At 35.7% G+C, this 14,514-nt stretch overlaps 2 protein-coding genes across 2 annotated transcripts; both read left to right on the top strand.

Moving 5' to 3' along the window:
- The first annotated feature begins 1,293 nt into the window (after nucleotides 1-1,293).
- Nucleotides 1,294-5,886, top strand: LOC145595782 (zinc finger CCCH domain-containing protein 18-like). The gene is made up of 4 exons (XM_081652204.1): nucleotides 1,294-1,675; nucleotides 2,540-2,911; nucleotides 4,283-4,343; nucleotides 4,652-5,886. Exons 1-4 carry the CDS (start codon nucleotides 1,547-1,549, stop codon nucleotides 5,659-5,661), a joined length of 1,572 nt encoding a protein of 523 aa, XP_081508330.1. The 5' UTR covers nucleotides 1,294-1,546; the 3' UTR covers nucleotides 5,662-5,886.
- A 4,020-nt stretch (nucleotides 5,887-9,906) lies between these two features.
- Nucleotides 9,907-11,040, top strand: LOC145594441 (transcription termination factor MTERF8, chloroplastic-like). The gene has a single exon (XM_081650751.1). The coding sequence runs from the start codon at nucleotides 9,907-9,909 to the stop codon at nucleotides 11,038-11,040; it is 1,134 nt and encodes a 377-aa protein (XP_081506877.1).
- The last annotated feature ends 3,474 nt before the right edge of the window (nucleotides 11,041-14,514 follow it).

Consider the following 14,514-nt stretch of genomic DNA (forward strand, 5'->3'; position numbering starts at 1 on the left):
CTTCTCCATCTTCCCCGATCTTCCATGTCTACCAACCAACAACGAAATCAACTACCTCGGTCGGTCGGAATTTCGTGTGGGGCTAAGGAGGGCCGGAATTTGGTGTGTGGGTTAGGGAGGTGGTTGGAATTAGGTGGTGGCTAGGGTTTTAGGAGTGCAGAATTTGGTGGTGGCTAGGGTTTTAAGAGTGGTCGGAATTAGGAGGGGCTTTATGGGTGGTCGGAATTTGGTGGCTAGGGTTTTGAGGTCGGAAATTGGTGGAAAGGGGGTCGAAATCCGGTGTGGTGGTTGTGGCTGTGCGGTTTTGTGGTCGTTGTGTGGCGAATAGGATGTGGGGGCTGGTAGCGGTTAGGTGGTGGGGCTGGTCGTAGCCGGTCCGGCGGTGGGGTCCTGACGGTGGCAACAACCACCAGTTGATGGATGGGGATTTTTTTTAGTTTTTTTTTTAAAAATTTACCCAATATGGTGACACGTGTGCAAGGTAGGCCTCAGGCCACTAACGAATTTATGGACGAAATCCGTCAGTTGGAGGTGATTGGTGGTAAAAGCCAACTTTTATTTTTGTTTATGTGGTGGTAAAATCAATTAAGTTGTTGTTTGGAAGTGGTAAAAGTCAAAATTTCCTTATTATTGCACCAAAATTATTTTAAATTAACTATTTAATCTTTATCTATATAACTTTTTTTCTCTCTCTACAAAACCCTAGCCTTATCCCCCACCGCTTCCCCCTTCCTCATCTACAACTCGTCGGCGATTAGCGCTCCTGTCCTTGTCATCGCCAGCGAGTGCTGTTCTTTAGCTTTCCTTTAATTTGCTATTTTTAAGAGTTTTAGGGTATAGAAATCAGGGGCGAGTGTAGAGTAGTTTGAAGCCTTCGAGTTCATCGGCGGTCTTTAAGTTACGTGTGTTGTTAAGTGTTTAGGAATTCAATTGCCCAACGAATCAAAAAGCCAAGGCTATTCTTAATGTCGACGTCGAAAGGAATTTCGTTAATTGTTTCCTGACGGTAAAGGTGAAGTTAAGTCTAGGGTTTTCCCCCTTAATATAAGGTTTGTTCAAGCGGGCGGTCTTCTTGCGTTGGCCTTGACGACAAGTACATTTTTGGTGTTCGTTTCTAATGGTGAGGTATTTTTTGGGCTCCAAGGTAATTGGTATAATGCAAGGCTACTCTGGTTTAGTCATTCGCTTCATGTTTCCTCTTTTGGTAAATGGCATACCCAGTATGTGGGTTTGTTAGGGTGTGTCAGCAGAGGGTTTCTCTTTTGGTGTTTTTATGTTTAGCTAGGTGTGTTTGGTTGTTTTTAATTTCTTTTTTTTTTATCTTTATTAAATAGAACAATCCTTTGTTGACATTTTACTACGGAGTAATAGTCAACACTATTTGAAATTATTGTACTATGTATATGAAAATTGTGTTTGAGTTGTTTGTTATCCAAGTCGTTAAATAAAGATTTTTTATTTTTTTTTAAAACAACATTAGTTGATGTTGATCCCATTAGTTGGGTCTCCTTAAAATTTAGCAGTCGTAGTTCACGAAGCTCTGAAAATGGCGAACGAAGAAGAAGAGAGACTTCTAGAAACTCAATTAGAGCTTCATTTGCACGAACAAAAGGATTCTCTCTCTGCTATTCAAGACGCTTTAATCTCCGATTCCCAAAACTCCGAGCTTCTCAGTGTAATTCTTTTCTTCGCCCTTCACTTTAATTACCATTTTGTAATTTTAGGGTTTTTGTTTTGTAGATTATCTTTATATCATTGAATTTTAGCTCTTCTTTCATCAATTAAGTTCAATTCACTGCAATTTATCATGTTTAATCGTATCTTTTGTCGCTGTAATTAAATTTTTCAAGGGATTATTGATCAAATGGGTTATTTGATTATTTGGGATTAATGTAGAACAATGTGTTTGCAAAATATGCCTTTTTTTTTAGCTTATGAAATGGTCTTTGTTTTTTGGGTGATAATTTATGTTTAGTATGCAATACTAATTTGGTTCTTGTTACATCATGTCGTGTTGCCGATTATGAATTGGCGTTGAGGATCTTATTGGTAGAATTTTGTGTCTCAATTTGGGATTTGGTTTATGATCGATTCTTATTAGGCTCCTGAGGCTCGGGTTGATATAAGAGTTGTAAGAGAAATTACGAAAACAACAATGACTACTCACCAATTCACCATCAAGTATGTGTGGCATGGAAGAGGGTAAGAGGGTAAGAGGGTGAATGATGACCATTAGGAGTTCAGAACTAATATCAGGCATTAAAGATCTTTTTGATGCGTCCACCATCAATGTATTGGTACTTGCTACGGATTCGTAGTGTTTCCCGTAGGATTATGTGTTTTTCAATTGCATTTATCATGATAGCAGTTGGTCTAATGGATACTCGAAAGATATGAGAGTGTCCAATTCTTGTGTTATTCATCATGTCAACGTCTTCTATTAACTCATTATCTACTTTTAGACAAAAGTATAAAACGCTATATGCTCATTAGGCTGGTTCACGAATAATTGGATGTTGAATGTCGAATCGTGATGCAGGTCCAAGACGAACTTGTTTCTGCCATTAAAGAAGCAGAGGAAGGACTTTTTCACCTTAAACGTGCGCGGCTGTTACGAGAAGTTGATTTTGCTACGCAGGAATATGAATGTTCACATAAAGATGCTGAGGCTGAGCATATTAAGCCTGCAGAACTGGATAGTTCCAAGCTTCCAAGTGAAGATGTAGAGGTAGAACCATTAGATTCTTCTGATAATGTTGAAGTTGAAACTTTGGAGGAGCCAAATTATTTTGTTGGATCAAAATGTAGATTCCGCCACACTGATGGGCGTTGGTATAATGGTCAAATTGTGGAGTTGGATGGTTCTTCTGCCAGAGTTTCTTTTCTCAATCCCACGTCAGAGAAGATGATGGTGAGTTCCTTGTTATCTGACAGTGGACCTTGCCATTATTTTTCCCCTTCAAGATCAATTAGATCACTCAATACTTTTTTGGTCTCTGTGTTTGCTAATTGCTACTTGCTCTCTTGTCATTGTAGCTATATATGTAGTATATTTATAGGATTATTGGAGTATCTGAATAACAATTCTGGTGGGAAGTGCTTTATTCCATGGCCCATATCTTCTTAACTATCGTGAAGTGAAATGAAAACCTATTTGTGATTTGAAACCAAATGTAGTATTATTCTTCAAGTTTAGCAAATAATTGACGCCTGAGGTAAAATAAAGTCAGGATGGGTGGTATAATGAAGTTGGAGCCATGGTACTGGAAGCAATGGTTTCAATATTGCATAGCTATATTGTGTCTTCTCATTGTTCAAATACTTCAAATGTAGAGGGTTTCTTCTGAATAAAATGGAAAAAATCCTATAATGTTTGCGTCAGTTTTGGTTCAGTTTCTTTCTGTCCTCAACTATATTGGGTATTGTATGTTTTGTCCTTATGGAAGGAAGGATTGTTAGGATCTCAATTTTTTTGGTGGATTGCTGGATAGAATGGGAGTTTAGTCTGAATTTAAGTGGGCTTAACTGTAATGAACTGACTTAGGGGAGGGTATTATGGGCAGTTTAGTATGTTAGTAGTTATCAAATGTAGTATGGGCAATATGGGAAGTCTAGTATTATAAGGCTAGTAGTTGTTAGCCTTAGTATAAATAGAGAGAGGAGAGAAAGAAGAAGGCAGGCAAAAATTAGATGAAACTTGTTGAGAGTTGTGACCTCAATTCACTCTTTGGAGAGTTGTGAGCTCAACTCACTATTGAGAGTAATAGCCTTAAGCCATTAACTTATCCTTTGTAACCCTTCCACCATTATCATTCAATAGTAAAGCTTCCATCTTTCTTATTTCTTCTTTATAAATTAACTTACCAAAAAAATCAAAAAGAACCAATCTTTCTCTTTATTTTATTGTTAATAGCGTGAGGAATATCAGTCCATTACATTTACCCACTAAACTCACAATAAAGATGAAGTATTTTAACAAGTGGGTTTGGAATTAAAGGACACTGCTTTAGTATTCCATCCTTACAATCTAGATCGGAATAACTTTAAAACCAATAGACATTAATGATAGCATCCAGTCATCTACATTGATATACATTGTACTCCGTATATATAACTGCAATTGCTATTATGAGTGCTCATTTATCTCTGCATTACTCTTTTACTTGAAAATCCTTGACACTCTGAGATGTAGAGGATGAAAAAACCAAAAAAAAAAAAAACCCAAAAAACTGTCTTTTATTATCGTCATCTTTGTGTACTGATGTTAGACCACTAAGTGCAGATGTGCAAGTTCTTCCTTCAACAACGGTGTCGATTTGGTGCTAACTGCCGGTTATCACATGGTATGTTTGTAAATTGTGTATAATTCTGCTGTGCAGAATAGGTAGACTTTGGAGACTGCTGTTGTGTTGGGTGTAGTAGGTTTTAATGGGCATAGTGTTTGTGGTCTAATTTGTTTTGTCTACTTGACCAGTTTAGATTATCCAGGTTAAGTGATCTTTTTGGTGATACATTTTCTGCATCTGTTTCCAGATTCAGTTCCTGAAGATTTTACAATATGCAGCTCAAAATTCCTTAGTATATGTTGTCTGTGACTTTCGAATTTCCAGCTGTTCTCTTATGTAGGGTATTCTGTTGTGTTTTGCATCAGGAACACTTATGTCACTGTCATCCCTGAAGAAGTATGTGCCACCTTGCTGGGGGCAGCCATTGATAGGAGCTAGCATTTTTGCAGTTTCTAGGAGTGGAGCTAGCATTTGGAGAGAAGCTGAACTTGAATCTTGGGATGACAAACTCAATCAAGGCCAGGTTGTATTTCGTGATGATGGAAGCTCAGAGACATTGGGGGCTGAAGCAATGGCAGTATCAAAGTATGCAGAAGCCAGCAATGATGAAGAAGATGGGGAGAGTGATTGTTCAGATTCTGAGAACTCGGGTTCAAGTGATTATGAAGACGTAGATGATGGTTTGCCACAAGGTTTAGGCTTTGTTAAGAGCACTGCCTTGCAGAAGGGGATTCAAACAGACACCGCCATCTTTGCCAAGTGGGAGAATCACACTCGGGGTATAGCTTCCAAAATGATGGCTAATATGGGTTTCCGTGAAGGAATGGGTCTGGGACTAGCAGGCCAGGGCATGGTGAACCCAATACCCGTGAAAGTTCTCCCAGCAAAACAATCCCTTGATCATGCTATGCGATCTGTTAAGAATGAGGAGAGAGATGGGCATTCAGAAAAGAATAAAAAACGAAGCCGGGGTGGGAAGAGGAAACGTGAAAAAAAGTTTGCAGAAGCAGCTCGGGCTGCTAAGCAAGAGGAGCAGAGGCCTGATGTCTTCAGTCTAATCAACAGTCACCTTGCAACACATGGGCGCATGATTAATAATGAAAGTTCAGTGAAGAAGAAAAAGAGCAAAGAGGTTAAGAAAGAAGATAGACGGTCAATGATTGCTTATGAAGAGGAGGTGAAGGAGTTGAGGATTCGAGTTGAAAAGTTGGAGGAGATGGCAAACCGTAATAGGAAGGAGAAGGCTGTGTACGAGGCAGCAATGAGGAAACTAACAGAGACTCAGAAAGCTTTGTCAGAAGCTGAGGCTAAGCACGCATCGACTTCTCATGCAGTTGTTAGCAAGGAGAAAGAAAAGAAATGGCTGAGGTTTTAGCATTCATTGATTAGAAGTATAGTAATTTGTTATTATGTATCAATTAAGCATAGTGATTGATTCATAACTGAACAGACCCAAGCAGAGGAAATGATGTTAATTATCAATTTGCTATAGCTGATGGTCATCTTCCAAATTTTTTTACCAAACAAAAAAAAAAAAAGTAAAATCAGTTGTAAACTTGTAAGTTGCAACTATGTGGCAAGGTCTGAGAGGTGCAACATTTATACCTTTTCGTATAATTGTCCCTATGAATTTTTTATGAAAACATGATGTCATGTGCCTGAGTGTTATTATTATGATAAATATAGTCTATTTTCTTGATTTTCACTAAGCTTATCTTAATGAACTAATCTAAACTTCAAAACTAATTTAATTTTTTTTTTCAAAAACTTATCTTATTTAAATATATTATCATTTTTTTTTCCATAAAATGAGTGGAAACAGTGAATAAAAATAACCTTATACTTTGTACGAAATACTAAAATTCCATATAAAAAATCACAACTTTTATAATGAATCACTGTTCTATATAGTCTCTTCAAATTATATGAAGTAAATTATTTACAAGGTCTTGGGTTAACAACTTAACACGACATATAATTTAATAATGGGGTGTTTCCAAAAAAAAAAAAAAAAAAAAAAAAAAAAGAAAAAAAAAAAACTCTTGGGTCCATGGTCCAACCCATTACAAGTTTATAACTTACAAGTCCAAGTCAGTCAACAGTCAAGACCCACATATGCAAAAACACTAACGATTATAAGAAAGTGTAACAAACTCTTGCTAATTACCATTATAATAACCAATTTCTTGTTAATCTTTTTTATTAGGTTGATTATCTTTTTTTATTCAGCTTAATCTTATTAACCTCTCTCTGTTTCCCCTGTTTTCGACTTACAACCATGGCAAAACCTTCAAAAGAAACCCCAGAAAAACTCTTTAACTTCAAATTAACCCCATTAACCAAGTTTAAACTAGCAATTGATGCTCTTTGTGACCCAGAATTCAATCCTAAAGGTAATGGAGTGCTTGAAGTAACTGAAAAGAGAGTTGAGATCACGGTTCGAAACTCGGAAACTAAAGCTGCTGGTTATCTCTGCCTCAATTCAACTGCATTGCAGGACTTCCAATTTAGCAGTAATTGTAAAGATAAACTTATGTTGGTCAATTTCAGAAGAATTTTCCAGATTATTACTGATGCTGACAACATTAATAATGATGACTCGATTACTATTTTTCATATTGATGGGTCTGATAATCTCACCATCAATCTTGGTAAATTTCTTATATTCAAGATTTAATTTTTAAGTTAATGTGCAATTTTTATCAATTAATTATTTGTAATTTATCATAGTTTTTATCCAGGTTCTTCTTTCTCTCTGTTTTTATTCTGAATTGTTGTAATTTGTCTTTTGTTTCTGTAATTCTTTCTTGATATTGTTATTGTCATTAATAGAGTTTCGTTTTTCATGGATTATCTGGGTTTTTTTTTGATAAATTTTACATTAATATTCACATTGTCATTGAATTCTATAAGGATGTTATTTTAATGAAAATGAAAACATATCTAAAAAAAACCAATCTTTTCATTGAATAATCATGTTTAAGAATTAGATAATATTCAAGTTGTATATATTCTAGTGTTAATTTTATTTGTAACAATTAATTACAGGAAATGATCCAGTTAAAGAGTTTGAAGTGGAATTGTTGCCAATGGTTACTGGATTTGAGAGATTTCCTGACATCATATTTTTCTGTGAGGCTATAATTCCATCTGACTCGTTGAGGGAGATGATTGCTCGACTCGAATCAGTAACAAATCGATTAGGTTCTTGTTAATCTCTTAAATCTATTAATCAATCATATTTATCAACTTAATTAACTTGTTTTTTTCTTTAAAAAAAAATCGTGTCATCAGTTTCAGTCGACATAACAGAAAAAATCGTAGGCATCTTTATTGTAGATGAGGAGCCTTGGATATACAAGTATGATGATAAGGTAACGTTTACACGTTTTTACTTTTAACACTATTTATGATAATTTTTTTTTAACACGACCTGAAGCTTAACTCTAACCCGACTCATTGACCTAAATTGACATGAATGATATGATTCGATAATGTGATTTGTGTTACGTGTGGGTTATGCAGATTGGTGGAACTAGGGGGATGTCGCCGGGGCAAAATCATCATGCTTGGTTCTATTGGCCTCACTTGCAGATGCTGAAGAAAGCATCACATGTAGCACCAGCCTTCCCACTATGTCTTCTAAGTGAACCAAAGGATATGATCATGGCACGATTCACCCTTCGAGAGCTTGGTGATTTGGTGTTCATCAGCGAAACTTTAATGGCCATAGCTGACTCTGAAAAGAAATCTAATAAAACTTCTTCTGGATCTGATGGATCTAATTTTGAGTATATACAGTTAAAAAAAAAAGAAGAGATTCTTTGATTTCAATGTTGCTGAATTTAGTCAACAGTCACTCAACACTTGCATTAGTTGCATATGTTCTGATGTACTGGGTTATAACTCAGCAACATGGTTAGCTTTGTTATGTTAAGTAGTTGGAACTAGGAAGTGAGTGCAGTAGGTACTGTCACTACTGTGTGTGATTGTTAGTGATCTTCCTGAAAACGTCGAAATTTCATGTAATTACTCATTATTTGTCTTACAGAACCACTTGCTTTCTGTAAGACCATAGCATAGCTTAAACATCGTACGTAGCTTCTCTAATGTATTCAGGTCTGTTTTTTGAAACCAAAATTATCAGCTTCGATTCCTGATGATACTGGTCTTTGTTCTGTTACTAACGTGGTTCAATAATATCCAGGAGCGTCTTTATATAAGAGATTTTGCAGTTAACGCTGATGACTTTGTTGTCTGTCAACAGAATAACCAAGCTCTATTTGCCTATTTTGTGCAATGAACATTAAGAACATCAGTACACACCACATGAACAAAAGGCTGATATGCGGTAGACTATGATATATTATATTTCACTATAATTAACATATTAATGCTCAAATACTGTAAAAAATTTCTTTCTTACCAAACATCAGAGGATAACATTGATCTTTTTACCTTGCATGCTTTGAGGACATCAAACATATTAGAGTCATACTGATTAATGTTATGTGTATGTATCCTTGTAATCATCATGTAGCCAACATAAGTTGTGAGGGTTTACATTGAAGCATCTCAATCCATGATTTTGGACTAATTTTGTAGGTTTGAAGACCCAAGTGTTGAAAAATCTCGGGATTGTAGGGAATGCATCTTAAGGTCATACTGTATAATGTTGTTTGGAACCATTATAAAAGCACTAGACAGTCATATAAGTTCCCTTGGCGGCCTTGAGCTGATGTGGAGGCGTACGTTGTAGACAAAATTTTTGATATTTTAAAAGCAACAGTTACACCACCAAGATGGACTCTTAAACTGAGTGTCATTGAGTCTATCAGAGCAACCCTACCATGTCGGGTTCAAAATGGTCTAATATTAATGGTTATATCCACGATTATGGTCTAATCAAAGTCATATAATGTTATTTGAAATCACATATGACCACTGTTATATCATATAAATTCTCGTGGTGACCTTGAGTTGACTATGGAGATATGATCCTATCCCCAATCCTTGTGGTTTTGACTCGCTGCTTCTTTACTTCTTTGTTAGTATCTTTCAGTGCTAAGTCACCTCCTCAAATCGCCGTAAAGTCACCCTTGATAAAAATTGATTTAAGTGTTTTATTTGTTTCACTTCCCTTATTAGCCTTTGTAACAATAAACTACATGAGTACGTAAATTATTCTACCATATAAATATATGGTTTATTTTTTTGTAGAGATTGTGTATCAAAGTTTTAATAATTGTGAATGAGCGTTCCTAAACAAATCTAAATTAAGCCTTTTTTATATTTAACTAGATTTTGGGTCTGAGCAATGCCCGAAGTAAATAACTTTTATATTCACATAGATCAAATACTAGTACTTTTTATATTTAAATTTTACATATTTATCTGTCGATATGATAACACTTCTTCTATTTAAATGTTACATTTTGACTTTTTGCACTATTCACTTAGTACTTACGAAGTACTGTATTACCTAACCAAACGTCTCCTTAATGTCCAATTAGCACAATTTAGCCCTTTGAATTTCTGCACGTTCTTAGTTCTGTGTAAAAAAAAAAAAAAAAAAAGAAAAAAACACCAACAACATTGAATTGAATCGCAAATGCTGAAAATGTGCTCTAATGGCGTCCAATTCCGGACCCATCTCTCTCTCCACCTCAATCGCTTGATTCTATACTCAACAACTTCTGCAACTGAAAATTCTCCCTCTTCTATGGTGGATTTCATGGTTAAATCTCTGGGTTTTTTAAAGGAAGAAGCAGCTATTTCCTGGAGTAAGGCCAGTAAATCAAATCGCATTAAATCCACTCAAAACCCTTATTTAGTTGTCGATTTCTTGAAGCAACGAGGATTTAGCAATACCCAGATGAAAAGACTTATACTTTCTTCGCCAATTTTGCTGACATGTAGTGTTGATAGAACCCTAATTCCCAAATTTAAAGCTTTAGAAGATTTGGGTATTTCTGGTTCTGATTTAGCTGATATTGTTGCTTCAAATTCTTCAATTTTAAGAAGGGATTTTACCAATCGTATTATACCCATGATAAGTTATGTGAAATCAATTGTTGGTGATGACAAAAAATTCTTCAAACTTTTGAAGAGATCATACTGGTTGATGGGTGTTGATATTGCTGCAGGATTACAGCCTAATATAGAGCTGTTTAGAAAGTATGGTTTCAGTAATGAAAGAATTCTGTATCTTTTAGTTCAATATACTGAGGTTTTTGGGCATGATCCTAAAAGGGTTGAAGAGATTTTAAGGAGGGTCCATGAGGAGTTTGGGATTCCTCCCAAGTTGATTCAGTTTTCTGATGCTGTTGCATTGCTAGCTTCGTTGAGTGAGAAAACCCTGGAAACTAAGTATGGGATTTTTAGGAGCTTTGGATGGACTGATTCTGATATTAAGGTTATGATGAGGAAGACACCACGGTGTTTGGTGTTGTCGGAGAAAACAATTCGTGAGCGGTTGAATTTTTTCATCAATGAGTTGGGATGCCAACCAGAGTACTTAGCAAATCGTTCTTATGTGATGTCATATAGTATGACTGATAGGGTTTTGCCGCGCTATACTATATTAAAGGTCTTGGAAGAGAGGAAACTTATCACTGTTAAAGTGGGAATGTTGACGGCTGTATGCGGCTGCGAGTCTTTTTTCTTAAACAAGTTTGTGCTACCCTACAAAGACGAGATACCTGAGCTCTGTACAGCTTATATTTGTAGGGTAAAAGGGACTTCTACTACTTAGACGAGGGAATTTTGATCGATCAAGTGATCTGCTTTAAGAGCTGTCATCATTTGATTAGGAGATGAAGATAACAAATGAATGTTGCTCTTTTTTTCCTAGTTTCGAGTAGAACAGAAATATGAAAAATTCTGTTTGATTTTCAAGCTAGGGTGGCTAATATAAGAAGCTTCATAAAAAAAATATTCATGACAGAAAGGTGTGGTAGCGCTGGCTATCATGAAGAATTGAAGACACTTTTAGCAAATGGTATATGAGGTGGAGTGATCCATTCTGGTTAGTGGTAGTGTTTCAATCTGTCAGCTGGTGGTGAGTAGAGGAACATTTTTGAACACTTTGTAATCAGTAAGTTTTACTCTATGTAACTGAGTATCAGACTGACTGTTTAAGAAATTACTTGAATCAACTTCTCTCAAAATTTATACAAAAGCATTTTCTTATTGATTGAGGATTGAGAACCTAATCAATTATTAGTTAGGATTCTCCAGAAGAAGACCTGGGGTCAGGTACCCTAGATTCTTCTCTGCCGATTTATATGGTCTATCTTGTATTTCTTCAGGGAGAGCTGAAAAATTAAATTATGTTTGCTGAAATTTGTGGTAGGGAATGTTGTGAGATATTGTACAACTTACTTTGTGTTTAATTCTATGAAGGGAAGATTGAAGAATAGTGAACTGTAAACCCCAAACTCATTTCCACCATGCTTTAACATGATATGGTGCTATTTTTGGTGTTTGATATGGTGCTGTTTTTGGTCTTTTCATTATCATTCAATAATCTCTCTCTCTCTCTCTCTCTCTCTCTCTCTCTCTCTCTCTCTCTCTCTCTCTCTCTCTCTCTCTCTCTCCGGAATTTGATAACATTTCTCAATCATGCAATTCCAGTTTGTTTACTAGAACTATATTGTTTCTTTGATGCATTTCATCGAGATACTGTTGGAAAGGGTCTGAGAAATTCAAAGTTAAGATTTAAGAGGCATTCGTTCACATCTTGTCTACTGACTGTGAAGATGCTGTGTGCATAACTTGATTCCTCAATTTGATGAAATAAAACTGTTGAGAGAATGCTAAATTTGCTTTTTTTTTTTTTTTTTTTTTTTTTTTTAGTACTGTTTTGCTCATTGCTATTCCCTGAGATAGTTGGCACTCTTTGGTAATTGTTACCAGACAACTATACTACAGTTGTAAGCCAGCCATTGCTTATCTAAGTGAAGCTGTCCATAGGAAAGTTAGTTCTAACGTGTACTGTGAATGCCATGAGAGAATTTGTTACTTGGATCGGTGGTTTTTCTTTCTTAGCTCCTTTATTATGTACTTAGCCTGTTATTTAATATTTTGTTTTGTTGAATTGACAGTTTGTGTGCTGCTGGAATTATGTTTCTGACAGTGTGGAGATTCTACATGGTTGCTGTCCATCAGGTAACAGAGCTTGATAGTTGCTTGTATAATTTGCTTATGATTTCAGATGATAGTTATGTTTACCGTTGTGTAATTCCTTTGCTTTAAGAACAGTAAATATCCTTAATCAATATTGTTGACTTACTAATTTGTTATAAGTAGTTAATATGAAGTATAATTTATACTTCCTTCATCTCATTTTGCTTGCCTCATTTGACTGTTTTTTTAGGTCGAATGGGGCAAGTAAATTGAGCCGGAGGGAGTACTAAATACTTGCATATGCTGTAGTACATAGTTTTGTAAATTCTGGAACTTGTCTCGTAGCTGATTATTGGGATCTAGGAAGTGTTTGAATTTCAAAAATAATACCAAAAACAGCCCATTTAATAGGAGGTTATAAAGGGCGTTATGGATTATGAATTAATTTGTAATTTTGCAATGAATCTATCATGCAAATGACCATGATAATGTAAGTATGTTTCCTCATCCCCAAACATGTGTTTATTTTTAAATAAATATCTATTACCACCCAATACCATTCCCTTAACTGGTGATGTATGGTAATGAATTATGAAAATAGAGTTACTTTGGGGTGATCTAACATTACGTGGGCATTGGCATAGAAATTTGCCTTCAAATATATTTACATGTTTATTTCCATTACCACCTACTTACCAAACAGGTATATATTTTGAATGTAATTATGGCCATTAGGCTATAATCATGAGTCTCAGGGCATATCTTTTGGCTAAAACATTCTGGTTAATTACCTGATTTTCTCTAATATAATCATTTTACTGTCAGTTCTCCCTATGATTGTTTCTTCATTTAGAAGTGGGAGCAACTGGTAACATTGTCTTCTGTGGCCTGGACAAAATGAAACTAGAAGTTATTGTCAATTTACACTTAATTCTGATTAAATTTAGACGAGTGATTGAAAGGAAGATTCTTATTAGCTTTATATTACAACCCGAATTTCTTAGCTAGCTATCTATCTGTTATAGTATTGGGTCATGAGTGATTCACTCCCAAGCAACACATCAATATCCTTCATAAAGAAGTTGTTTAAGAATCTGATTGACTGAGATCGAACCTTTTCTGCTAAGCACTTTATCTTCCCCTACGTTTGGTGCGTTTAAGGCATATGAGCTTCTGCTTTGACTGTTTTTTGTGTGTTATGAAATTGAGATTTAGGCTTCATTCTGCTTACCTTTAAACTCTTTAACTTACTGAACTTGCTGAAAGTTATCTGAAGTGCTACACATTTATTGCAATTGTTAACAGAATGTCATAACCTTTATCTGAATTTATTGGCCCAATTTGACTTATTTTTCTTGTAATTTATACTTCTAAGGTGAAAAGAATGAAGCCCTAGTATGTACTTTATGCTATTTATTATACGTAGGTTCAAAAAAAATATTGAATGCCACAAAGTTATAGAGATCACTGTGTTTTATTTTGCTGATGGTATCACAAATATATTGCTCAACATGAGCTGTGATTTCTTTTTCCCTGTGATGAAACAAATTCCAAAGATTCATGCTCAAGTGCCTCAAATGTAGTGGCATAATCCATAATGTTTAGGGAGACTAGGTTTTCCATGCAAGATATGCGTGTTCGGTATGTGGATGTTACTGATTATATGGGGGGAACTTTGTATTCTTAACTGCTGACGTTTGGATTCTAAATGCCAAATGTTGTGATACGGGCCTCCTTATCACGATAAATGAGCTAATTTAAGTTGGTAGTCTGAAAGTTACAGAACCTAATAAACGAAAGAAAAGTATATAGATGTCCAAAGCAAGAGAGGAACTAGGTGCTCAAGTGGTGACATTTAACTTTTCCCCTTCCCCCCTTATTTTACCTTGGTGCTCAAGTGGTGGCATCATGCCAGAATTATGTACATACAGTGGAGATATACCATCCATAGTCCCCTGCAGTTGCAGCAAAATGCATTGGCTCGAGAATTTACATCTTCGGCATTCTTTTTCAGCTTTACTGATGAATATTTGGAGGAGATCCCTGATATTTTTTACCCCCCTCCCTTCCCCACCCCACCCCCACCCCTTCTGAAAAAATG

The sequence above is a fragment of the Chenopodium album genome, chromosome 19 (assembly GCF_948465745.1).
Source record: "Chenopodium album chromosome 19, dcCheAlbu1.1, whole genome shotgun sequence".
NCBI classification, from domain to species: domain Eukaryota; kingdom Viridiplantae; phylum Streptophyta; class Magnoliopsida; order Caryophyllales; family Amaranthaceae; genus Chenopodium; species Chenopodium album.